The sequence below is a fragment of the Planococcus citri genome, chromosome 4, assembly GCF_950023065.1.
Source record: "Planococcus citri chromosome 4, ihPlaCitr1.1, whole genome shotgun sequence".
Lineage (NCBI taxonomy): Eukaryota > Metazoa > Arthropoda > Insecta > Hemiptera > Pseudococcidae > Planococcus > Planococcus citri.
Window position 1 is genome coordinate 16,905,645 of NC_088680.1, and position 25,987 is coordinate 16,931,631.

Genomic DNA, 25,987 nt, shown 5'->3' on the forward strand with positions numbered 1-25,987 from the left:
TTTCAATTCTATAACAGATGGATCACTTTTCTTCTCTTCTGAAATCACAAAAATTGCCGAACATTGGTCGGCCCACAACCACCAGGGAAATAGTGCTGTTTGGGATAGGTATAGGGATATCAACTTTTCTATTAGCATCATTTATATCAAATGTATTTTTCGGCGGTGACAGCTACGGCGCTTGCCAAACGCGCTGCAATTTGGCAGCAATGGCATGTTATGCGGGTGCTGGGTTTCAATTTGGCGCTGGTAAGTTTTCTCAATCAATCACGAATATCATTTTTTCGATACAAGTTCGACATTGTTTTTAATAAATTCAAATTTTACAGTTACCTTTGGTATCGGCACTCCGGCAGCTCTTTTAGCTTGCGCTTCAGCGCAGGGGTCATGTATGGCATTATGCGCCGCTCAATATTTGTGATAGACTGATGGATTAGTGAGGCCCGACTTCGATCTTTCAACATGAAAAAAACCTGCAAGCATTTATCATAAAATGGAGATAATCATTTAACCACAATATGTATTACGCTTATAATTTTTCATTTTATAACTGTCTATTTTCTATTGTTTATACCTACTTTTTTCATGATTTATCACTCAGTGAACGTTGGTGTATTAATCGTTATAATTTTTTGTATTATTAACTCTTTAAGCTTTTTTTAATAATGCGAAGCGGCAGCGTACTTCATTTTCGTTACGTACGTCTGTTTTTTTTGCTCTTGTTTGAGAATATACTTTGAAATTTATTTAAATTTGTTTGTCATTCATTTAGAAAAATGCTGAAAATCGCCAACTTATAGCGAGTGGAACGATTACCAGATAGCCGATAGGATTAGCGTGATTCAATTTCAACCATTCTTTCTGATTAAGTATACCTATCAAAAGAACGCCGAATCTTCTGAAAATGTACCATACCATTCCCCCTTCCATACAGGACAAATAAAATCATACCGTTGAATTTTTACTTACCAGCGATAAATCATCATTCCAGGTGTGGTGAAATATCGCAATTTTTCTATTTGATTGAAACCCCTTTCCCCTTTCGTTGAAATTGATTTATCTGTAAGGTCGATGATTGATCGAATCGAATTCACTCGTAATTACTTCATCTGATCTCATGGCATCTGCAATCAATAAAACTGAAAAACTGAATACCTAGGTACACCATGAAAGAACCACACATAATACCTACAATACAATCATGTAAGTACAATACAAGTAAAGAAGAAAATAACCTATTTTCTGCATTGATCACATGGTCATAGATTTTTTAATGACATGGTCAATCGAGAAATAATTGAAAACTGATTCAATTGCATTAAAACCTGTTTTTTTGGTTTTCTTACGCATTTTGAAACTCCAATTTCATTAGAATTTTCTGGACACAAAAAATACCTCAGGAGCCTTACGACTTTTTGACATTTGATAAATCCTGGGAGTTACTATTTTACTGTTTCAGGCAAATTTTTCCATTTTTTTTGACGGAAGGACCCAAAAATCAAAATTTTGAGACCTTTGGACTACTGAGGAATCCGCAGTTTTTGCGATTGGACCGCTAAAAATTTAGAGGTGGACTACCCTAAGAGTCCTCTCGTCTCACTTTGGAAAAAAATTGCAGCAAATTGGTAACTGTGTGCACTCGTGTGGTTCCCTTGTGAGACAAGCTATACGTACTGATGAAATTTTGAGAGGACCCACGAGTAAAAAAATATTGTACGCTGACAAGTTTGCTATAAACTCATACTTCAGCGCATGTCTTCTCTTATTTTGATGACGTAATGAGTTTTTTACTACTACCCTTTCTTCTTCATCAAGTGGACGTATGTATTCATAGAAAGAAAAGGATCGCATTACTTGAGGCAGCTGTGTTCGCTGTGCTCTAAATTGAACGTGGAATTTCAATCTGTAATTCTGTGAAAACTTTTTGTGCGTTAAACATTTTGATAAGAAACATGAAGCAATTATTATTTTTCGTATTAATTTTGTTCTTATGTAATAATGGCGCCTTCGCCGGTCCACTTACATACGGGCTTTGCCAGACTGGATGCAACGTAGTTGCTGCTGCGTGCTTTGCTGCAGGAGGAACTACAATGGGTACTGGTAAGTTTCAATCGAAAAGTACTTTTTTACGTTTAAATGCCATCAGAAATTTGAAAACATTTTGTACGTAATTGCAGTTACTTTCGGAGTTGGAACTCCTGCGGCATTGGTTCTTTGTGCTAAAGCTCAAGGGGTTTGTATGGCAGGCTGTGCTCTTCTTCTCGTAGCCCCATCTCCGTGATGGATCTAAAAAATTGCATCATTTCTAAAGCATAACATTAAATTTACTTATAACTGTAATATACTTATTCAATAGGTACCTATTGTGATATTTAGTCGTAACATTTTTCACTTTCGTTAACTTTGTATACGTCTAGGTATTTGAATACCTACTTATATTGCGATTGTTTTTATACGATTTATCCAACGAGTTGATAATATAAATTTTGAATTCTTGTATTTCTTCGATAATCCAACAACAGCAGCGTGCTTATTTATTACCCCATTACTCTGTCGGTATATAGGTATACAGGTAGGGTAGATAGCTAGAAAATTAGAAATACAGAAATTCGTTTCATAACATCATATCATAAAGACTCGACTCGGTCACTCGATGCACATCGATATATACAAACTGAACTGTATGCAAACAGTAGACGGAGAATGAATAATGTAAATTGGCAACACCATTCAGTCCATAGTCGAAGACAAGGGAGAAGGGAACGCACGACGTGCTATAATACAGACGTCATATATAAACAAATGATTGCTACTGCTTCTGCAGTTTAGTTTACCTGCACGCGTATAGAAAGAACAGTATACGAGTCCAAAAAGATCGGAATAGTACTATTTTCAATCTCTGCAACTTTGTATGCATAGTGAAATTCTTGAAGGTCGCGGTAAATGTCTCACGTTATCACTTTCTGTTGTTTTCGACGCCAAATTCTGTTTAAAAATAACATAAACATCATCCGGTCAACGTTTTATTCGTGCAAAAACATCCGCTGAAATGGTAGGTAACCACATTTTCAATTTAATTCTCAGTCAGAAATGAAAAATCTCTCTCCTTATCAATATACATAAATACTGCATTTCAGTCAAATCAATGGAGGAAAAATTGTGCTTTATTCATTACAAATCTCGACCCAACCACATCAGATGTCGATTTAATATCCTATTTTCAAAAAAAATACACCGGCGTAACAAGTGGAAAAATCGTTCGAGATTTGAATGGGCGGTAGGCTACTGTTTTAATTTCATATACCTACCTAATAAATTTTTATAAAAATTATACTTACGTTACGTATACATGATACTGATAAGTATACGTCAACTTGTTGCGCAGTTCTAAAGGTCACGCGTTTATAAATTTCACCGATTTTGCGAGTGCTAATCGAGTAATTCAAGATAAGAACCATCTGATAAATGGTCAAATAGCAACTTGTAGATACGCCTCTCCTAAAAAGAAGAAACAAAACATACCCAAAAATGTAAGTATATAGGTAGATACTTCTGTAAAAAAAATTGAATAGGACTAAATAAAAACATCATTCTTTTCTTTCAGTTTCAGAAAAAAGAACCGAAATACCTGAGAGAATTATACATTGGTAATGTGAATACAAGCACGACAAATCAGCAATTGAAAGAGTATTTCGAGAAATACGGTTCAGTGATAAATGCTTACATCATTTGTGATGAAAACAAAAGGTAGGCTGACTGGTTACTTTTCGAGTAAGGGCTAATACGAGTGACGTATCATTTCTAATCGCTTATTCACATTTTGAAACATATGTATATTACACGTACAGGTCCAAAGGTTACGGTTTTGTGGAATTTCAGAGCTCAGCATCGGTTGAAGAAGTACAGGAAAAAAGACCGCATCAAATAAACGGTCAGGAAGTTCAAACGGTCAGAACTTATCCTAAAGAAGTAAGTGAAATTATGAAATAGGTACGATATTTTTCTTCGAAAGAAATATTCCAACAGGAATGAATATATCAAAGTATACCTATGAATGTAATTACATCATCTTGAAATAAGGTTCCAACTCATCTGAAGAAACCCACCACCGTTCTTTACGTTTTAAATTACAACGAAAATGTGGACGAGGAAAACATCGAAGAATATTTCAGTCAATTCGGAGACATCACTATGGTATCTCGTAAAGTCAAACGACCGGAAGATATTGAATTCATGGAATTGCAGTTCGACGATTACGACGCCGTAGATAATATATGCTGTAAGATTTTTTTCAACGATCATCAAGTTTAATCAAACACAGCCATTTCTACTTACTTTTTGCATTGTTTTCAGTGGCTGATAATCATACTATAAATAACTGCGCCATTATGGTAACAAAATACATGAGAAATGATGTGGAAAAGTGGGTCAAGCCTCACACTGAAACAGTAACGCATAATACTATAAAATCAGCAGAAAATTCCAGTTCCAACTCTGCAACGAACTCCAACATTACGAAAAACTCGCCATCAGCAAGTACTTCGATCAGTTCGAGCAATAATTCGACCACGAACGGTGTGAAAAATCCAATAGAACCAACTATTCCTAGCCTTCCTGCGCAGGATCTACATCAATCTCCTCACAATCCACGTAAATATGGATTTATTATACATCGTATAAAATACTCGTATTCACTTGATTTTAGTATTCTAGCTTTCGAATGATTTCTTTTTTTTGTATATTTAGATTTCGTCACTTTCGTCAGCATTCCAGAACAACCGTTGTATCCAAATCTTCAGTCAATGTCGACGACGACAAATTATCAACCTAGCTCCAGGCCTACGCCACTTCCCACGGTATCTTCTTCTGCTAGTTCAGGTCATAGGGCTACTCCTCCTCCTCCTCCTCCTCGACACAAGACTGCAACGAATAATCCTAAAGATAAGGATTGTCATATTTTGTAATAAGATTTAAATTTAGATTTCTAGTATGTTCGTTTTCTAAAAACACAATACGTATCTATATTTAAGTCAACTTTTGCTAAGAAAATTTCTGAACAGTGATTTATGATTTTTGATACCTACTTGTGCAGTATTATAAGCAATTTTTCTCTTAATCGATTTAGACTTACGTAAGCAATGTTTTTTTAATTTTTACTACCTATTGATTAAAAATGAAAAACACAGTCACACGATTATTTTCTACTTACTACTTCTAACTTGGTGTGAGATCTTTTTTGTTTCATGTACGTGATTTATGTTCAATGAATGGGTTCATAATGCGTAGTTTGAAAAATTATGAGCCGCGAAATCAGGTCATTTTTTGGGATTTCCGAACAAAAGTCATGCAACTTATCAAAACGAATAGAAATTTCGCGAGAAATTAAAATACCTATATACCTACGTATTTCAACGAAACTTCTTTCGAGCGTTTTTGAAAAATTTTCACTTTCAAAATTGTGTCATGATTTTTGAGACTTTTGCAAAATGTGCGATACGATCAATTAAAAATTAAAATGGATTAAAATATCGAAAGAAAATCAAAAACCTCTATCAATACTTTTTTGAACAGTTTCGATGAATTTTGAGGCCAAAATGAGATCATGATTTTCGGAATTTTCGAAGAAAAAATGGTGCCTTTGCCGGTCCATTTACTTACACGCTTTGCCAAAACGACTGCAACGTAGTTGCGGCTGCGCGCTTTTCTGCAGCAGGAGCTGTAATCGGTAGGTACTGGTAAGTTTCGACCGAAAAATATTTTTCTATTTTTAATGCCATCAGAAGTCTAACCAAATCCGTATTATTGCAGTTACTTCCGGTGCTGGAACTCCTCCTGCATTATTGGCCTGCAGTGCAGCTCAGGTGGTTTGTACTTCAGCGTGATTCAACCATTCTTTCTGATTAAGTAGGGTCACGGGTGGTTAGTTGTCAAAAAAAAATGATTTTTGAAGTTTCTGAAGCCATTTATGAATATTTCTTTGCGGTTTTAGGCTCATTTGAAAGCTTGATTCTTTCCGCGTGTTTTCTTTTTTTAAAATTGAATTTTGGTTCATGTGATGAATAGTTAATCGTGGATTTAGTGAGGTACTTTTTTGTGACAACTAACAACCACCCCTGTTGTAAGTTGTCAAACACGCATTCACTATTGATAAAAAAAACGTACAATTCAATTTTCAAAAATTTTCAGAAAGAAAACATGTGAGAAGGACTAAACTTTTAGATAAACCCAAAAACTTGAAAAAATATCCATAAACGACTTAAAAATTGACTGGTCATTCTTTGAATTTTTTTTGCGTAGGTAAATCGATCAATTCAACTTTTTATTCGTTTTATAGAATGAAATGCAGAAAAAAAATGATTCAATAATGCAATAGATAATTTTCTTGAAATATTTTTCCACTTTGATGCATATTTTGGTAAACTGTCTCATTGACAACTAACAATATTCCCTTTTTTGACAACTAACAACTTCTCGTTTTTCATCTTTGTACCAAAAAATTTTATTCATTTCGAAATTTTTTGTAAATGAACATGTGATTACTGAATCCGTGATAAAATTTCCTTTAAATTGATGTATAATTTATTTACTTTTGACAAATTTTTGATGTTTAAAAACGAAAAGTTCCAATTTAACATGTGTAACTTCGCACCTGTAAAATCACTTTTTTCAAAACTGTATCCCCAAATAAAAAGCTATGTTGCCAATTTTGCATGTTGGAACATTAGTAGGTACAGCATGAAGTTATTATGAAGGTTTTGTGTGGATAGCGTTCATGTATCCTTTTAAAAACGCAATTTGACAACTAACAATTATTGACAACTAACCACCCGTGACCCTATACCTATCAAAAGAACGCCGAATCTTCTGAAATTGTACCATTAATCCTTCCATACAGGATAAATAAAATCATACCGTTGAATTTTCACTTTCCAGTAATAACTCACCCCGGGTGTGGTGAAATATCGCAATTTTTTCATTTGATTGAAAACCATTTCGTTGAAATTGATGTATCTGTAAGGCCTGTGATTGATCGAATCGAATTCACTCGTATTACTTCATCTCATCTCATGGCATCTGCAATCAATAAAATTGAAAAACTAAATACCTACACCATGAAAGAACCATACATAATACAATATAATAAAGAAGAAAATAACCTATTTTCTGCATTAATTGGCATGGTCAATCGGGAAACAATTGAAAACTAATTCAATTGCGTCAAAACCTCGTTCTTTAGTTTTCTTACGCATGTATAGGTACCTCCTCTCGTATTTAAATTTGGAATTTGTTTTTTCAATATCTACTAAAGCCACGATCTACATATGTTCGAACAAGACAAGCATTCTATTGATAAAATCTCGAAGATAACAGCTATACTAAGGGAACTTCAGGAGAGTGTGCAACAATCAATTTGACCAGATTTTTTTTCAAAAATGAGAGAACCACAAGAGAAGTATACCACAAATTGTGTAGTTGCCCAATCGCAAACTACGGGTTCAAAAGTCTCAGAAATTTGGATTTTTAACCAATTTCCACAGTAAAAAAAATTGAAAAACGTGCCTAAAACAGTCAAATAATGATTGCCAGATAATACGTATCAAGCATGAAAAAGTCATAGGTATGACCGATGAGGTATTTTTTGGGCTCCAACTGCTCGAAAGATTATTCAAAATCAAAAATGGTCGACAAATGCGATTTTTCAGCCATTTTTGGGAAATTTTTTGAATATTTGGGACCCTAGAAATACCTCAGGAGCATTACGACTCTTTGACAGTTGATAGATTTTAGGCACATTTTTTCATTATTTTTGACAGGAAGACCCAAAAATTAAAATTGTGAGATCTTTGAAGTACTGATGGAGTGTGTAGTTTCGCGATTGGACTGCTATAAATTTTGGGGTGCACTACCCTAAGGGTCCTCTCGTCTCACTTTTGAAAAAAAAATTGGACGTGAGGTTCCCTTATTGTGAGACAAGCTACGTACAAATGAAATTTCAAGAGGACGTCCCAGTATATTAATATTGCAGTTACTTTCGGTGTTGGAACTCCTGCGGCTTTGAGTCTTTGTTCTGAAGCTCAAGGGATTTGTATGGCAGGTTGTGCTCTTCTTCTCGCAGCCCCGTCTCCGTGATGGATCTAAAAAAAATGGAATTATTTCTAAAGCATAACATCAAATTTACTTATAATTGTAATATATGTACTTATTCAATAGGTACCTATTATGATATTTAGTCGTAACATTTTTCACTTTCGTTGTAACCTTGTACGTTTAGGTATTTGAATAACATACTTGTTGCGATTGTTTTTATACGATTTATCTAACGAGTTGATAATATTATAGTGTATTATAATAAGTTTTTAAATTTTGTATTCTTGTATTTCTTCGATGATCCAACGACAGCAGCGTGCAGCGTGCTCATTTATTACCCCATACTCTGCCGGTATAGGTACAGGTTGAGGTAGAGTAGAAAGCCTAGAAATACTGAAATTCTTTTCATAACATATTATAGACTAGTCTCGGTCACTCGATGCATATCGATATGCAAACTGAACAGTGAGCAGTATGCAAACAGTAGACGGAGAATGAATTTTAACGCAAAATGGCGACACCATTCAGTCCAAGTCGGAAGTCAGGGGAGAAGGGAACGCACGACGTGCTATAATACAGACGTCATACATAAACAAATGATCGCTACTGCTTTCTGCAGTCCAATCTACCGGCTACACGCGTATAGCGTATAGAAAAACAGTATACGAGTCCAGAAAGATCGGAATAGTACTATTTTCAATCTCTGCAACTTTGTATGCACAGTGAAATTCTTGAAGGTCGCGGTAAATGTCTCACGTTATCACTTTCTGTTGTTTTCGACGCCAAATTCTGTTTAAAAATAACAATACTCGTATAAACATCATCTGCTCAACGCAAAAACATTCGCTGAAATGGTAGGTAACCACATTTTCTATTTGATTCGCAGTCAGAACTAAAAAATATCTATCCTCCTTATCAATATGTACACTGCATTTCAGTCAAATCAATCAACGAAAAATAGTGCTTTCATTACCAATCTCGACCCAACCACGTCAGATGTCGATTTAATATCATATTTTCAAAAAAAATACACCGGCGTAACAAGTGGAAAAATTGTTCGAGATTTGAATGGCCGGTAAGCTGCTATTTTGATTTCATATATGTGATAAATTTTTATAAAAATCATCTACCTACGTTACGTACATGATTGAATTGATGATACTGATGAGTATGTACGTCAATTGGTTGTGCAGTTCTAAAGGTTACGCGTTTATAAATTTCACCGATCCTGCGAGTGCCAATCGAGTAATTCAAGATAGGAACCATCTGATAAATGGTAAAATTGCAACTTGTAAACACGTCTCTCCTAAAAAGAAGAAACAAAACATACCCAAAAATGTAAGTATAGGTACTGCTGTAAAAAAAATTGAATAGGCTTAAATAAAAATATCATTAATCTTTCAGTTTCAGAAAAAAGAACCGCAACATCTGAGAGTATTATACGTTGGTAATGTGAATACAAGCACGACAAATCAGCAATTGAAAGAGTACTTCGAGAAATACGGTTCAGTGGTAACTGCTTTCATCGTTTATGATGAAAACAAAAAGTAGGCTTACTGATTACTTCTCATTACTTCTCATTTTCTCAAGTAAGGACGGTAAGAAATGATGGTTGCGAATCGAGAAAACGCGACGCCAACGCCAAGAGAATCTATTCTTCATTCAAAAGGATTTATTAAATTCATTTCTTAGAAATATGTATACTTTGAAAATTCGATTCTCGGAGATACGAGAATATAAAAATTCATCCGCTTTGTATTTTCACTTTGGTGAATTTTGTGAAAACGATACCTATTGAATAAGTTATTAGTGACTATCAATTTTCTAATCGTTCTTACGTTAGCTTTCTTCCACTAATAATACCTACTTACACACTTACTTATTTTCATTATGAGATATATGTGTATGATACAGATCCAAAGGTTACGGTTTCGTGGAATTTCAAAGCTCAGCATCGGTTGAAGAAGTACAGGAAAAAAGACCGCATAAAATAAACGATCAGGAAGTTCAGACGGTTAGAACTTATCCAAAAGAAGTAAGTGAAATTATGAAATAGGAACGATATTTTTCTTCAAAAGAAATATTCCATCAGGAATGAATGAAAAATTCAATATCTCAAACTATACCTACTAATACATTACATCCTCTTGAAAGTTCCCAAATCATCTGAAGAAACCCACCACCGTTCTTTACGTTTCAAATTACAACGATTGTGTGGACGAGGAAAACATCGAAGAATATTTCAGTCAATTTGGAGACATTACTATGGTATCTCGTAAAGTCAAACGACCAGAAGATATTAAATTCATGGAGTTGCAGTTCGACGATTACGACGCCGTAGATAATATATGCTGTAAGAATCTTCTTTTCAAATCTAATCAAACACAAACATGTCTACTTCATTTTTGCATTGTTTTCAGTGGCTGATAATCACACTATAAATAACTGCACCATTACGGTAGCAAAATACCTGGGAGATGATTTGGAAAAGTGTACCAAGCCTCATACCGGAACAGTAACGCAGAATAGTACAAAACCAGCAGTAAATTATTCCAGATCCAACTCAGTAAAGAACTCAAGCATTACGAAAAACTCGCCATCAAGAGCTTCGAGCTATAACTCGACCATGAACGCTGGAAAAAATCCAATTAATCTAACTGCTCCTAGTCTTCCTGCGCAGGATCTACATCAGTCTCCCTACAATCCACGTAAATATGGACTTATTATCGTATAAAATAGGTACTCATATTCATTCGATTTTATTATTCTTTCGAATGATTTTTTTTTTTTTTTGGTATATTTAGATTTCGTCAGCATTCCTATTCAACAGCAACCGTTGTATCCAAGTCTTCAGACACAGCCGACGATGACAAATCTTCAACCTAGCTCTAGGCCTACATCATTTGCCACGGCGTCTTCTTCTGCGAGTTCAGGTCGTAGGCCTACTCCTCCTCCTCGACACAGGACTGCAACGAATAATCCTAATGATAAGGATTGTCATATTTTGTAATAAGATTTAAATTTAGATTTTTAGTACGTACGTTTTCTAAAAATATATACGTATCTATGATAGGTAACTGTGTGTAAGGGTTGATGGTTTGTTATGCAAATTTCTGAACAGTGATTTATGATTTTTGATACCTACTTGTGCAGTATTAAAACAATTTTTCTCTTAATCGATTTAAACTTACGTAAGCAATGTTTTTTTAATTTTTACTACCTTTTGATTAAAAATGAAAAACACAGTCACACGATTATTTTCTACTTACTACTTCTAACTTGGTGTGAGATCTTTTTTGTTTCATGTACGTGATTTATGTTCAATGAATGGGTTCATAATGCGTAGTTTTGAAGAATTACGAGCCGCAAAATCAGGTCATTTTTTGAGATTTCTGAACAAGTGTCATGCAACCTATCAAAATAGATTGAAATTTCGCGAGAAATCGAAATACCTATAGACATATTTCAACGAAAATAATAATAGGTACCTATGCTTCTTTCGAGTGTTTTTGAAAAATTTTCACTAACAAAAATGTTAATATTAATCGAATCGCGATGTTTTTTGAACAAAATTAAGCACAATTACAGAAAATTATTCAGTAGGTATATTTGAGTATGTACTTTAAAACATAGTACATATACAGGGGGTTGAATAAAGCGTGGGCAATGTTTCTTTGTTCGTCCACTCGAGTACTACGGGTTAGGGGCATCACTTAAATGATTCAAACATTTTCTTATTTTTGATGAATTTTTCAAAATGGGTAAATTTCCAGTTTTGCGGAGCACGTAGCGCCTTCATTTCACAAGATAGGCAACTTATCATAATAACGTTTTTTGTTCGTCTACTCGAGTTGCATCTATGTGAAATTATTGCCCACGCTTTATTTAACACCCTGTAGAGCGGACGATACACAACTAACGTAAGCTCCTATGTCTCCTTTTCCACAGTATACGAGCTAAAATCTACGTAGGTATTTTTATTGCTTTTTACAATACAAGATACTACCCATGTGTGATCATCGGCTACGCATTTTTCGCCGCGTCCGATGGCCGCACATGGTTAGGGTAGATTTTAGAAATACGTATTTTAAACGAATAAATTAACACGTCTCTCTTGGCTACAATTGAAGGGCTAATTGTGAAAGTCGCCTTAGTCAGCAGTGATTTTTGTACATAATCAATGAAAACATTGTTGTCCTGCTTCAGTGATAATGTAAAAACTTCATGGTCAAGTATTAAAAAAACATCTTCAACTATCCCAGAATGCATTACAATACTCATTTTTCCCTTTAAAATTGATGAAATATGAAAAAAAAATGTTTGAAGTTATGTGAACAAAAAAATGACTAAGGCGACTTTCACAATTAGCCCTTCAATTCGTTCCAGTTTCTTTTTTTTCTCTAGTTTTAAAACCAAACAAAAATTGTGTCATGATTTTTGAGACTTTTGCAAAATGTGCGATACGATCAATTAAAAATTAAAATGGATTAAAATATCGAAAGAAAATCAAAAACCTCTATCAATGCTTTTTTGAACAGTTTTGATGAATTTTAAAGCCAAAATGAGGTCATGATTTTAGGGATTTTTGGAAAAAAAAAACATAACTCGATCTCGGAACTCGAAATGCTATTCTCAAGTTAATCTCCATCGCTGGAAATGTTTTTGTAAATTCGAACTTACCTAGTACCTACCTACCCACCTGTCGAATAATTTTTTGGTTTGTATGTATTTATTGTGGAAATTGAGAATATTTCATTCGCTTTTTAAAACTAGGATTTGAAAGCATTTCGAATACATAATTGATTTTCTCCAACAGTTTCAACCCAGGTACTTCAATAGCTCGTGTTGAAGCATGGTGACTAAATTTACACCAAAACATCTCGACATCGTGCGTATATAGCAATGCGGGATTTCTTTGACAATATTTTATTACCTATATTCATGGTTAGCCGGGACAAGGTTTAGCCCAGTCAGTCGACCAAGCCATCATACACTCGCGATGTGTCGAATGTGTGGATCTAGAGATCCGTGTGTATTAACTAGGTATAGTACTGCCGTGTAATGTGTAAAGGTAAAGAAACAATACATTTGGTTTCGTTTTTGATCATTAATTATGTTTTATTGATTACTTAATTATCAACAAATTGAGAAATGGATCAACGAATAATTTATCAGGTCGTATCCATTTTTTATATGATTTTCAAAATTCAACCTTCGAAGCAACAATTTTTTAGAACTGCTAAAAAAATTGACAGAAATTTTTAATTTTCAGATTGAATTTTAACTAACTTTGATAGGTCGCATGGCACTTTTTTAAAAATCTCAAAAATCATGATCCGGTTTTGTGGTTTTGTGGTATTAAGGCTCAAAATTCTTCAAACAGTTCACAAAAATTTTGGTGAAAATTTTCAATTTTTTTGCTGAAATTTCAAATCATTTTGATAGATTGCATGAAACTTTTTCACAAAACTCAAACATCATGATCTCATTTTGACCGCAACATTTTTCAAAATGTTCAAAAAGAAGCATTGATAGAGGTTTTTGATTCGTTTGATATTTTTTAAATCCATTTTGATAGGTCGTATTTCACTATTTTCAAAAGTCTCGAAAAATCGTGACCGTATTTCGGAGGTAAAAAATTTGTAAAAGATGTACAAAATAGGTAAGTACATCTTGGTTTGGGGCTCAAAATTCTTCAAAATGTTCAAAATACATTTTTGACGAAATATTTGAAATTCCGGAAAAATTTTATCACGTTTTGATAGGTCGCAAGACACTTTTTCAAAAACCCTAAAAATCTTGACCTGATTTTGGGGCTCGGAATTCTTCAAAATTCTCAAAATACATTTTTGTCTAAATATTTGAATTTGTCGCGAAATTTCAGCCTATTTCGATAGGTCGCATGACACTTTTTCAATAATCCTAAAAATCATGACCCGATTTTGGGGCTCAAAATTCTTCAAAATTCTCAAAATACATTTTTGTCAAAATATTTGAATTGGTCGCGAAATTTCAATCTATTTTGATAGGTCGCATGACACTTTCAAAAATCCTAAAACTCATAACCCGATTTTGGGGCTCAAAATTCTACAAAAATGCTCAAAATAAATTTCTGTCAAAATATTAGAATTTGTCGCGAAATTTTAACTTATTTTGATGGGTCGCATGACACTTTTTTAAAACCGCTAAAATTCATCACCAGATTTTTGGGCTCAAAATTCTTTAAAATGCTCAAAATACATTTTTGTCAAAATATTTGAATTTGTCGCGAAATTTCAACATATTTTGATAGGTTGCATTGCATTTTTTCGAAAATACTAAAAATCATGACCCAATTTTGAGGCTCAAAATTCTTCAAAATGCTCAAAATAAATTTTTGTCAAAATATTTGAAATTATCGCGAAATTTCAACCTATTTTGATGGGTCGCATGATACTTTTTCAAAAACCTCTAAAAAATCTTAACCTAATTTTAAGGCTCAAAATTCTTCAAAATGCTCAAAATAAATTTTTGTCAACATAGTTGAATTTATTGCGAAATTTCAACCTATTTTGATAGGTTGCATGACACTTTTTCGAAAATACTAAAAATCATAACCCAATTTTGCGGCTCAAAATTCTTCAAAATGCTCAAAATATTTGAATTTATCGCGAAATTTCAACCTATTTCGATAGATCGCATGACACTTTTCCAAAACCTCTAAAAATCATGACTCCGGTCATTTTGGGGTTCAAAATTCTTCAAAATGCTCAAAATACATTTCTTTCAAAATATTTGGATTTATTGCGAAATTTCAACCCATTTTGATAGGTCGCATGACACTTTTTCAAAAACCCTAAAAATCGTGACCCAATTTTGGGGCTCAAAATACATTACCATTGAAACATTTGATTTTGAATTTGTCGCGAAATTTTAACACAATTTAAATTTTTGATAGGTCGCCTGATACTTTTTCAAAAACTTCAAAAATAATTGACCTGATTTTGAGACTCAAATTCGGAATGAGGAGAGTCCACAGCACCAACCTGTGAAATTTTTTTGTGTCCAAGCCATTTTAAAAATATGTGGTTTTTGAACTCCACTTCTTGATTATGCAACAGCGAAAATCCAAAATATGTCATTTCTGACTTGTCCTACCCACATCTACAAAATGCCAACTGTATTTTTCAGACCCGAAAAATTTCAGCCTAATTCGATTACCAGAGCATGAGCATTTTTCGCCATTTGGACTGTAGACTATAGGTGAATTGGGTTTGAAACGAGAGGGCAAAATCTAAAATATGGTACATAAATAGAAATATGCACTTACAATGAACACAATGTTATCAGTTTGCAGGTAGATAGGTACGTTACGTATATAGCCGAATGAATTCATCATTGCTAGATAGAACTTGCCTCCAAAGTTTGTATTGTACACAGATTACAGTGTTTCCGCTATATGCGTTGATGTAACAAGTGTGAATTACGTGAATGTGTTTTGCAAATGTCACTAGTTATCGCTTTTCGTTGTTTTTGTAACGCCAAATCTGTTTAAAAATCATATAAACGTTAACATCATCGATAGAAAATTACTCAAATACGGACGATAATGGTACCCAAAAATACTTTCAACTTCATTTACCGTCAGATTCTATAAAATCTTCATTCTATCTAATCAAAATATTGCGTTTCAGTCGTATAATTCAAGAAGAAATACGATCTTTGTTTATAATCTGGACGTGAACGTAAGTGAGGCCGACTTCCTATCGTACTTTCGAAAAAGGTATTATGGTAGCGTAAAAAGTGGAGAAATTGTTCAGTATTCTAAGAAGGGGTAAGCATTTACATTCATATTTGTAGTTATTAGTTTTAATTTTTAAAGTTCACCTGATTGAAACATGAATCAGAAGTCAAATAGGTAATAAGCTTAGTGTAGATGTCAAAAATGGTAAAAAAATCTATCGAGATAATTTTCTGACATCAAATTACACAAAAAATACCTCTACTTTCATTTCAACGTTATAAAAATTGTCGTAAAATTGCCCACAGTAAATTGTTTCGTTACGGTATCATCAATTTCGTTGATTCTGCGAGTGCAAAAAAGGCAGTAAGAGATAAGAATTATTTAAACGGAGAAAAAATCGTCTGTAAATACGCCTCAATCGAATGGAAGGATCAAAATGCACACCAAAAAGTACGTATAAATACCTAAGACTGCCATAAAATATAATATTTTTGAAATTTTCTGTCGTAAGTATAGTTTGATACTATAATAATTATGAAAATTTTTATTTCAGAGTGAAGTACCACCACACTTGAGGACAATATATGTTAATAGCCTGAATATCAACGTTACTAGTCACCATCTGATAGATTATTTTCAAAGATTTGGTCCGATCGTGAATGCACGTATCGTGCAAGGTGAAGATGACATGTAAGTTAATAATTCTCTGTTTTTACGTAAAAACAGCCAGAAATGAAGGTCAGCGATCGAGAAAACTACCTTACGTATAATAACATGACATGATCTACTCGAAAGATAGGTATACTCCGTTTTTATAGAGTTCGTATTTTCTAAAACATGCCTGTTTTAAACCCCGATGCAATATTTTCAAATTGGCAAAACGTACCTTTGCGTTTGCGTCGCCTCGATCGGCGATCACCGGTCTTCTGATAATTTTCTAATTCACTTACGCACTCAAAATATTCTTCACAGATCGGTAGGTTACGGTTTCGTCGAGTTTTATTGTACTTCATCAGTCAAAGAAGTGCAGGAAAAAAGACCGCATAGAATCCACAATCAGTACATTCAAACCGTTCGAAATTATCCTAAAGACGTGAGTAAAATCATAAAATGGTGATATTTCTACTATTAAACATCCACGTACCTATACTAACACCTACCTACTGGACCAATGATAGGTTCCAACGCATCTGAAGAAACCCTCTACCATTCTATACGTTTACAATTACGATCAAAACACGAATGAGAAACATATCGAAAAATATTTCAGTCAATTTGGATGCATCACTTTGGTATCTCGTAAAGAAACACGACCGGATAATATAAAATTCATGGAATTGCAGTTCGACGATTACGACGCCGTTGATAAAATATGCTGTAAGATTCAATTCTCCACCTACATATACTTTTACCTATCTTCGTATTACTAAACATCATCGTATTATTTTTTAATTTTCTAGTGATGGATAATCATAAAATAAATAACTGCCATACCATTAAGGTATCAAAATATCTCGGCGATTCCATTGAAAAATTGGTAAAGGCCATGGCCAACACTGAAACCGGAACCGAAACGCAGAAAATTACGGAACCCGCTGCAGAGTTCAATTCCAATACGAATCAGCTAGAATCGACTGAGAACCAGTCTAGCTCCAAGTCTACACCTCATCGCACGGAGCGGAACTCGTTATCTAGGAGTTCAGCTAATCATTCACGTTCCAGTCGTCGACATAGATCCAGGACCAAAAAGTATAAAACAAAAAAACTGACCAACACCAAAACCGAAACTAAAACGCAGAAAATTACGAAACCAGCAGCAGAGTTAAAATCCAATAGGAATCAGCTGAAATCGACTGAGAACCAGTCTAGCTCTAAGTGTACACGTTACACGAGGTGGGACTCGATGTTTCGGAGTTCAAATAATGGCTCATCTTCCAGTCGACGTGGATCCAGGACCGAAACGTATAAAACAGAAAAACAGACCAACACCAAAACCGGAACTGAAACGCAGAAAATTACGAAATCAGCTGAAGATTTCAACTCCTCGATGAATCAGCTAAAATCGACTGAGAACCAGCCTAGCTCCGAGTCTACACCTCATTCCACGGAGAGGAATTCATTATCTAGAAGTCCAGCTAATGACTCACCTTCCAGTCGACATGGATCCAGGACTGAAACGTATAAAACAGAAAAACAGACCAACATCGAAACCGGAACTGAAACGCAGAAAATTACAAAACCAGATGCAGATTTCAACACTTCTACGAATCAGCTAAAATCGACTGAGACCTACTCTAGCTGCAATTCTACACCTCGTTGCACGGAGTGGGACTCATTGTCTTTGAATTCAGATAATGACTCACCTTCCAGCCGACCTGGATCCAGGAGTGAAACGCCTTTATTGTGTTCAGATAATGACTCACTTTGCAGCCGACGTGGATCCAGGAGTGAAGCATCTTTATTGTGTTCAGATAATGACTCTGCACCTTCCAGTCGACGTGGATCCAGGAGCGAAACATCTTTATTGTTTTCGGATAATGACTCACCTTCCAGTCGACGTGCATCTACGACTGAAACGTATAATACAAAAAAACTGACCTTTACCAAGACCGGAACTGAAACGTGGACAATTACAAAATCAGCTACAGATTTCGAACTCAATACGAATCAGCTAAAATCGACTGAGAACCAGTCTAGCTCCAAGTGTACACATTTCACGAGGTGGGACTCGTTGTTTCGGAGCTCAAATAATGGCTCATCTTCCAGTCGACGTGGATCCATGACTGAAACGTATAATACCAACAATGAGTGTGAACTTGAGTACAAAGGTGGATACAGTGAAGAGGACATGGTAACGAAACGTCTCGTATATAGTACAGGAGAATCGCTCAACATCAAAAATGGAACTGAAAAGCAGAATACCACGAAATCAGATCCAAATTCCAAATCCGATACCGTAGCAACCTTCACCTTCGGAGAAAAGTCATCGGCGTTGATTCAATCATTTCAATCAATTGCTTCAAAGAAGAGAAAGAGATCAACCTCGAGTGATAGTAGAAATCCCAAATCTTCTAAAACAGCAACTCAGCTCACTGCAATAAACTTTCCTTCGCAGGATTGTACCCATCAGACTAACTCTTGGCGCGAATGCAAAACTGAAACGTCCAGTGATGAGGGGTAACCTCATTGGTAAAGTTTTCATAATTGATAGGCTAGACATAAAAATGTATGTGTACATATTACTGTGGGGTTTGTTACATTAGGAATTGAGAATTGTTTTACATAATTTTAGATTCTTATGTAATCATTCTTACAAAGTTACATCCTATGTTTGTTCATTGAATAAAATAATTTGGAATGAGACTCTCAGGACTCTTTACTCAAATACAGAATAATATGTATATATGGAGCCATCGAGAATAGAGATAAACAGATGTATAGGTACTGCCAATCTTGAGATGAAAGATGAAAGATATCGTTTGCTATATAGGTACTTAATATAATGAAATGAAACTAAGAACAAAAGCAGAAGCTATTTACAGATAACTGAATCAATCAATGATCGATAGATTTTCGAAGTAGGTAAGGGTCGGAATATTCTCATCGTTTCAATAACTCCTGGTTTTCAACATTAGCTCATGAAGCAGCTAACTTGCTTTCAGCATCATCAAGTATTCATGAGTATGTTTGTATGTTCGAGGTGTTCTCATGTTCTGCGACTAATACCACATGAAAATTCGTTAGGTATAATTATCGACTACGACTACAAACTAAGCAGAGAATTTTCGAATAGATACAACTGCATGAATCATCGCTTATTATAAAATGCAATACTTGCAAAAATAATCCATAGAAACTGAACGATAAGCGTTTTAACAATAGCGTGTTTATCTCTTCCTCTTGGTTGAAAGAATAATACAAATAATACGATGAATGGGTCGCATACAGATTCGTGAGTGAATTCCAGACGAAAACTGTAAACGAGACAAAGAGAATACCGGTCTTCTTATCGTCTTTTCGAACATCATTTTCCTGTATATATTGTTGGCCAAGTTACATGTACTGCTTCATCTTTCTGGAACTGTAACCAAAGATTTAATTAAATCGTGCACGTGCTTCGAGTTAGAGCTACATTTTATTTACTTCATGTGTGATTCAACTTCCATTTTCCATTATTAGTTTCGCGATCTTATTCTGAAAATACGTACTTGAAACTCTCGATATCGTGTGTGTTGTGGTTGTGCAAAGTGTCTTAGGAACCTTCGACTCGTTCAATCAATCATGGTAAGCAACATTTGTTTCGATTAGTCTGGTGTTTTCCAATCAGGATCAATTCCAGTGCAATTTATCATTAATACAGGGAGACTCCAGAACAAGTGTCTTTGTTTCCAATCTCGGTCCGAATACTTCAGATGCTGAATTCGTGTCGTATTTTCGAAGAAATTGTGCCGGCGTAGCATACGGACCTGATGCTGGACAAATAAGTCGTGATGGTGTTGGCCGGTAAATATAAGTACCATGTTATGGAAAATATTTCTTTGCTTACCTTCTACATATATAATCCATCTCAACGTGAGTATGTATTTTACGCAGTTCTAAAGGATTTGGCTTCATCAATTTCATCGATTCTTTGAGTGCCAATGTCGTAGTATCTAAAAAAAATCACGTGATTAATGGCAGAAGAGTTTATTGCAAATTAGCTCGAAGTTATGTATGTTACGTTTCTGCAGATTTCTAAACAGAATTTCCACGAAATTATATCTTCAAAATATGAACTTACTTGATTCCAGTCGAACGGTCCGTTACATCGTAGAAAATTACACGTTGGTAATTTGAACATTGGTACCACGGAAGATCATCTGAAGGATTATTTCTCCAAGTTTGGCCAAGTCATTAACGTGTATATCCAACTCGATGAAATTGACAGGTATGAAACCTTCTGTTACCAATTATTTCTCTAAATTTTGCTTTTTTTGATCTTCCTGATTTAAAAATGACGAGTTTTGTACAGATCTTGTAGCTACGCTTTCGTGGAATTTGCCAGCTTATCAGTATTGGATAAGATACAGGCAGAAAGGCCTCATCATGTCAATAATAAAGATGTTCTGACCAGTAGAACGTATCCGAAAGACGTGAGTAAAAGCAGCGTTTTGATCCATTAAAAAAATCAGCTTCGTCCGCTAAATGTAGATTCTCAATTGTTTCGAAAGGTTCCCAAACATCTGAAAAGAAACAGCACCATTCTGTTCGTTTCAAATGATAATAACCACGTTACCAAGGAGGATATCGAGTCGTATTTCAGCAGTTATAAAATCCTGTCGGTATTAGAAAGTGCTGAATACGTAGAAATACACTTCGCCGATTACGACGATGTCGACAAGATATGTTGTAAGTATACAGAGACGATATCAGCCAACGAGCCAACTTAGCATCGCTATTCGATTTGAATTCATTGCTAAATTTTTCACGATTTTGTTCTATAGTGCGAGGTGAAACTCATTATGTGAAAAACAGCCCCGTTATCGTTACAAAAAGCCTCGAAGATCTTGAAGGAAAATTGAGAGGTGACTCCGACGCTGAGAAAAATGCTAAACCAAGTGCTCCGAGTCTAGCTTCGTTGTCGCCATCTCGAGGTACATCGTTTGAGATGTCAGCAATGAATCCTCAGCATAAGCTGTACGACAGGAGATCACCTTCTCCTTATCGAAAGCGATACAAATCCAGTGAGAAGAATGACTGTTGTGTTATTTTGTGATTCCGCGAGTATCTTGCTATTACTCGTCTACTTTATAGTTTCTTATTTTTATAGCATTGATTTTTTGAGTTAAAAATCTACAGTGTTGAGTTTTACGTTTTTTTATTATATTATTTCTTAGTGTAATGTCTAATTCGTTTTAAAAATAGTTCTCAAAATTTTGTTTAAATTTCTCACAAATCTGTGTGATTTCTTTAGTGTTATTTTCTCCCTTGATTCGTTATTATTGATGAGATATATTTTATTGTTACTTATTGTATGCTGGATGCTGGATGCTGATGCAGCTAATACTGTTTGATACACATCTTCCTGTTCTGTTTTATACTTTGGTTCGATCAATTATACCGATTTATTAGAGAAATCTTGTGATTGCTTTAGTTCTGTTTTGAACTCATATTTTATTACTTGAATCTTAGAAGAAGTGTTCAAGTAGGATGAGTATTTATGAGACCTGACAAAATTAATTATTTCCAAGAAGCTATTTCAAAATTAGCTAATTCGAATTAGATCAGATGAATACTTCGAAATATGTTTACGCCATCAGTTTTAAAACTTTGACCTTCAATGTTAAAAGTCTTGCTCAATCGCAAAAAACACCTGATGAATAATTTCAATTGACAACTTTAGCATCTTAACAGCTCCAAACTGATAATTTTCCAAACAGAAATGTTCCAATTTTTGCTAAAAAAAATTTAACCACAGGCCAAATTAGTGCACACTTTATTATTGTGGTAGTAATATAATAACATTCTAATACAAAGTAAAAATTACACCATCAAACAAAAGCTTTGGATAAAATATTACACGAAAAATAATAAAAATACATAATACGATTCGAAATAAAAAGCTGATTCGTCATTAGAAAAAAAAAAAGACAAACCGAACACGATATTAATTCTGAAAAAAAATTGATAAAGCACATAGATATCCATACAAGGTAACAAAACCGATCAAAATTGACTGTTTTGGACAATAAATAAATAAAACTTTAAGAATACGAATAAGAAAAAGAAACAAAAATAAATAAAATATATTGCATTATTAAAACAATGTTATTTTTGATTATTTAAATACCTGACTCGTTTATTTTTAATTTTTTGAAAATTGTTTTCAAATACTCAACGTACTTATGTAGATATATCGAAATAAGGAACCACACGATAAAAATAAATGCAAAAGAGGTATAATTCCAACAAGTCGTGGTCTTTTTTGTGTTTTAGAAAATTCTTATAAAAGCAAAATATACCAATCACAGATTAGGCACGTTTAGCCTATTTAGATCGGAGTAATATCCCAGATCTTGGTGTTCGAGTCTTGACCCACTGATACTAAGGTCGTATCGTCTAACCAAGCTAGTTTCGTGATTTGACTTTGAGAATGAGCATCTGTAAAAAAAACAACAGAACAGATTAGAATGCTTCTAATCAACAGTTTAACACGTCTAACGTACAGATGGGAAATTACTTTTGATAATCGTATGTTTGGCAGGATCGGTTACACTCCAGATGATAATAGCGGTATCGAGACTTCCACTAGCAACTAGAAGTGAATTGGGAGACCAAGCGATACAGTTTACTCTGGCGTTATGGAAGCCCCATTCTTTTTTATGGGCCAGCTAGAAAAATAAATCAATCAGTAGTACATAAATTACAATCGACGTATTTTATCTGGCATACTTTTCTTATCACACGTACACTTACCACATCCTATTAAGGAAGCGATAAACATAACAGAATAGGATAAATCAATCAACACGTTCGATTACGACGTAATAAAAATAAATCATTGTAATTACCTCGAATTCGGGCACTTTGTACAGAATAACTTTCCTATATGTATCGCAAGCCACGAAGTATTGTCCGTTGGGTGAGAAAGCGCAATCAGTAATAGCTCCTAAATGCTTAAGCTCGGTTTTGGGACTCAAACTGGATCCTGATAAGTTATAAACGTGAACCTGCAAGAAGCTAATTAATAAATGAGCTCTATAAAATGATATTCAAGTTACGTTGAATTCCTTACGGTGTTGTCAGTGGAACCTCCAACGGCGACGAAAGTTTTATCTGGACTAATACTAACACAAGCGGGTTCATAATTTACCGGAAGACTGAAAGCTTTGCTTTTATTTTCGAACACAATAACCTATAAAATCGACAACATTTAGGTAAATTGATTTAGGAGGGAGTTGGCATTTGAAATCGAATTTACTTCTTTGATAGTCGTAGTAATTATTGTATTTTCCGCGATATCCATGCCTCTGGGTTGGGATCCGAGTTTATTTTCGAACGGTGTGTACACGTTGTTGAGAACATTGATTTCTTTGAGTTTATCGTCGATACCGCAAGTATAGACGAATTCTTCGGTAGATTTCATACCGTTGATTTGATTACCGTGGCCAGTACCATCGATACGGTCGTTTTCACCTAAAAATTATTCAATTATTCTCTGAACAACTCAATTAAGTGATACAGCATCTCAAAAGCTCACCAGTATCGCTATTCCACGTAGTGACAATACCGTCGTGCGATCCGGTAAAGATAGTTTTACGATTAGGACTCAAGGCAAGCACAGTTATCGGTTTATTATGTCCCTATGGATGAAAACACATCAATAAGCTTTCATTCACGAACTGAGTGATATTGGAGGTCCAGTTCATCAACTTACTTTGATCACTCTGATGGGTTTATCCGGATTATTAACATCGAGATACGAAATACATCCGCTGAGAGCAACTGACAACAGGTAGTTACCTTGCCACAAGCACGATACCTGTTGATCTTCTATCTGGTTACCCATGGGGAACTCAGAAATCAAAGTTTTCGTCTCGACGTCCCATAATCGACACGTTTTATCTCCGGAAGCAGTCAACAACTGAGTACCATCTGGTTTCCAGGCAACCTAACAAAATAAAATCGGTTACAACTCGAATCTAGATGACTCATCACGATCAGGAAAGCCTAACTTACTCCGTAGACACCTCCATTATGAGCTGGAGATCCAACTTCGGCAACTAATTCGGAAGAAGTACCATCGTACAGGAAGACTTTGCCATCAAAACCGGCCGACGCGAATAGAGCACCGTTAGGCGAGTATTTCACAGCTTGAACGAATCTCGAATGTTCCTATATGGGTGTAAATCAATCAAACCAGGTCATAAGAAGTGTATGTTTCGACGAATGAGAATTTATACCTGTTTAGTCATCTTGAATTTGAACGGAGGTCCTTCGAAGACAGCTACGGTATTATCTTCGCTACCAGTAACAATTCGGAAGGGTCGAGAAGGTCGAAAATCGCAAGTATTAATACATTTAGATTGTCCGGAGATCTCACCAACTGAAGTACCGGTTTCAGCCATGAATACGTGGCCAAACCTATACCGAAATTGAATTATTATATGAAAGTTGATCGCTAGAATTAAGTACTACGCCAGATACTAACTTTTCTCGTCCTTCTCCGACTACAACCATACGTTGATTATCAGGAGACCATGATAAATCTTTAATAGGACCGGTTATGGGTTGAAATTCATTCTTAAGAATATGTTCTTTATTGACTGTATCCCATATTCGTACTTTACCGCTTTGATCTACGCAAATTAAATCATAATGAATCCAGATCGATTCACTAAACACCGAATATTATCGTCTTACCGGCAGAAGCGATATAAAATCCACTCGGTGAATATTTGGCCACATTAACGGCGCACGAGTGTTCGGTGTAGACATCGGAAATGGCAGGATTCTAAATCATAACAAACCATATGAAATATTACATCAATATAAACGTTAACTGGCTCAAAGATAGTAATACTAACGTCGATATTTCTAATAATAACGCTGTTGTTGTTCGTATATAAGAAAGTTTTTCCTTTCGGGTCACCTCCTAGGACAATAGGTTGTCCTCGCTGAGTTCTGGGTAAAGAGGCGTAAATGTACTCTGAAAAATACAAGAAAAACACGAATATATGAAAACATTTTATTTATAGCTCGATGGTGATGTTGTATGAATCAACACGGTTCATTAAACTCCCAAATGCCGGATATACATACAAACACATCACACAAAAAGTTCGCCATGAAAAACAAAGAGAATAAGACTTACTGTTGGAGAATGCCATGGTGATCGGATGACTAATACGATTACGAGTGAAAGACTATCAGAATAATGTAATAATCGTTAATTAAACTTTACTACTAGAACTGAACCATATTTGGATACATTTATGCGAAAGATGATTTTAAAATTCGTGAAAATTGATATCGCAATCACTTCACAGATGAAAAGTGTGAGAATGAAATCGTTCGATTTGAAGTGAAAATTTGTAGTATGTAAATTTTTCTGTAGAAGCGCTAAGATCAAATTCAATTTTTAATTTTTTTATTTTTTTTAGAAAGAAAATCGCTACGGATTTCATTTTCTTCATC

General features: G+C 34.8%; 5 protein-coding genes and 3 long non-coding RNA genes across 10 annotated transcripts; 5 read left to right on the forward strand and 3 right to left on the reverse strand.

The window, feature by feature from the left end:
- The first annotated feature begins 109 nt into the window (after positions 1-109).
- Positions 110-746, forward strand: LOC135843175 (uncharacterized). Its single transcript, XR_010558248.1, has 2 exons — positions 110-249; positions 330-746. It is a non-coding gene; the product is annotated as an uncharacterized LOC135843175 (long non-coding RNA).
- A 227-nt stretch (positions 747-973) lies between these two features.
- On the reverse strand, positions 974-2,910 carry LOC135843177 (uncharacterized). Its single transcript, XR_010558252.1, has 3 exons — positions 2,835-2,910; positions 1,798-2,585; positions 974-1,124 (listed from the first exon to the last, which is right to left on the reverse strand). It is a non-coding gene; the product is annotated as an uncharacterized LOC135843177 (long non-coding RNA).
- A 2-nt stretch (positions 2,911-2,912) lies between these two features.
- On the forward strand, positions 2,913-5,189 carry LOC135843172 (ribonucleoprotein RB97D-like). The gene is made up of 8 exons (XM_065360954.1): positions 2,913-3,052; positions 3,138-3,277; positions 3,386-3,530; positions 3,605-3,747; positions 3,849-3,969; positions 4,081-4,279; positions 4,354-4,650; positions 4,747-5,189. Exons 1-8 carry the CDS (start codon positions 3,050-3,052, stop codon positions 4,962-4,964), a joined length of 1,266 nt encoding a protein of 421 aa, XP_065217026.1. The 5' UTR covers positions 2,913-3,049; the 3' UTR covers positions 4,965-5,189.
- Positions 5,190-5,293: 104 nt separating this feature from the next.
- Positions 5,294-17,110, reverse strand: LOC135843176 (uncharacterized). Of its 3 annotated transcripts, none has more exons than XR_010558250.1 (7): positions 16,972-17,110; positions 16,698-16,896; positions 15,398-15,614; positions 9,232-11,054; positions 7,984-8,135; positions 7,158-7,316; positions 5,294-7,074 (listed from the first exon to the last, which is right to left on the reverse strand). It is a non-coding gene; the product is annotated as an uncharacterized LOC135843176 (long non-coding RNA). The 3 variants fall into 3 exon arrangements; XR_010558249.1 differs by having other exon boundaries at positions 8,216-11,054; XR_010558251.1 differs by lacking the exon at positions 7,158-7,316 and having other exon boundaries at positions 8,216-11,054.
- On the forward strand, positions 8,803-11,337 carry LOC135843173 (ribonucleoprotein RB97D-like). The gene is made up of 8 exons (XM_065360955.1): positions 8,803-8,942; positions 9,027-9,163; positions 9,282-9,426; positions 9,493-9,635; positions 10,003-10,123; positions 10,243-10,441; positions 10,509-10,796; positions 10,893-11,337. The coding sequence occupies exons 1-8, from the start codon at positions 8,940-8,942 to the stop codon at positions 11,096-11,098; spliced, it is 1,242 nt and encodes a 413-aa protein (XP_065217027.1). The 5' UTR covers positions 8,803-8,939; the 3' UTR covers positions 11,099-11,337.
- LOC135843170 (uncharacterized) lies at positions 15,539-19,174 on the forward strand. The gene is made up of 7 exons (XM_065360952.1): positions 15,539-15,679; positions 15,762-15,901; positions 16,117-16,261; positions 16,365-16,501; positions 16,784-16,904; positions 16,990-17,188; positions 17,272-19,174. The coding sequence occupies exons 1-7, from the start codon at positions 15,677-15,679 to the stop codon at positions 18,990-18,992; spliced, it is 2,466 nt and encodes an 821-aa protein (XP_065217024.1). The 5' UTR covers positions 15,539-15,676; the 3' UTR covers positions 18,993-19,174.
- A 491-nt stretch (positions 19,175-19,665) lies between these two features.
- Positions 19,666-21,927, forward strand: LOC135843174 (heterogeneous nuclear ribonucleoprotein A/B-like). Its single transcript, XM_065360956.1, has 7 exons — positions 19,666-20,095; positions 20,172-20,314; positions 20,405-20,522; positions 20,602-20,738; positions 20,823-20,943; positions 21,022-21,199; positions 21,295-21,927. The coding sequence occupies exons 1-7, from the start codon at positions 20,093-20,095 to the stop codon at positions 21,564-21,566; spliced, it is 972 nt and encodes a 323-aa protein (XP_065217028.1). The 5' UTR covers positions 19,666-20,092; the 3' UTR covers positions 21,567-21,927.
- Positions 21,928-22,580: 653 nt separating this feature from the next.
- Positions 22,581-25,823, reverse strand: flr (actin-interacting protein 1 flr). Its single transcript, XM_065360953.1, has 13 exons — positions 25,665-25,823; positions 25,378-25,499; positions 25,214-25,304; positions 25,002-25,149; positions 24,754-24,934; positions 24,530-24,685; positions 24,228-24,461; positions 24,051-24,153; positions 23,772-23,986; positions 23,586-23,705; positions 23,362-23,520; positions 23,031-23,181; positions 22,581-22,951 (listed from the first exon to the last, which is right to left on the reverse strand). Exons 1-13 carry the CDS (start codon positions 25,678-25,680, stop codon positions 22,842-22,844), a joined length of 1,806 nt encoding a protein of 601 aa, XP_065217025.1. The 5' UTR covers positions 25,681-25,823; the 3' UTR covers positions 22,581-22,841.
- Positions 25,824-25,987: the final 164 nt, after the last annotated feature.

Excerpts from the sequence above, each read along its gene's own strand:
- LOC135843172 (XM_065360954.1), top strand. Across the intron at positions 3,278-3,385 it reads GTTCGAGATTTGAATGGGCG|TTCTAAAGGTCACGCGTTTA; the intron begins GTAGGCTACTGT and ends CTTGTTGCGCAG. Across the intron at positions 3,748-3,848 it reads ATTTGTGATGAAAACAAAAG|GTCCAAAGGTTACGGTTTTG; the intron begins GTAGGCTGACTG and ends TTACACGTACAG.
- LOC135843173 (XM_065360955.1), top strand. Across the intron at positions 9,636-10,002 it reads GTTTATGATGAAAACAAAAA|ATCCAAAGGTTACGGTTTCG; the intron begins GTAGGCTTACTG and ends TGTATGATACAG. Across the intron at positions 10,797-10,892 it reads TCAGTCTCCCTACAATCCAC|ATTTCGTCAGCATTCCTATT; the intron begins GTAAATATGGAC and ends TGGTATATTTAG.
- LOC135843170 (XM_065360952.1), top strand. Across the intron at positions 16,262-16,364 it reads ATCAAAATGCACACCAAAAA|AGTGAAGTACCACCACACTT; the intron begins GTACGTATAAAT and ends TTTTTATTTCAG. Across the intron at positions 17,189-17,271 it reads CGCCGTTGATAAAATATGCT|TGATGGATAATCATAAAATA; the intron begins GTAAGATTCAAT and ends TTAATTTTCTAG.
- LOC135843174 (XM_065360956.1), top strand. Across the intron at positions 20,523-20,601 it reads GCAAATTAGCTCGAAGTTAT|TCGAACGGTCCGTTACATCG; the intron begins GTATGTTACGTT and ends ACTTGATTCCAG. Across the intron at positions 20,739-20,822 it reads CAACTCGATGAAATTGACAG|ATCTTGTAGCTACGCTTTCG; the intron begins GTATGAAACCTT and ends AGTTTTGTACAG.
- flr (XM_065360953.1), bottom strand. Across the intron at positions 23,182-23,361 it reads ACAAAGTGCCCGAATTCGAG|CTGGCCCATAAAAAAGAATG; the intron begins GTAATTACAATG and ends TTATTTTTCTAG. Across the intron at positions 22,952-23,030 it reads CAAACATACGATTATCAAAA|ATGCTCATTCTCAAAGTCAA; the intron begins GTAATTTCCCAT and ends TTTTTTTTACAG.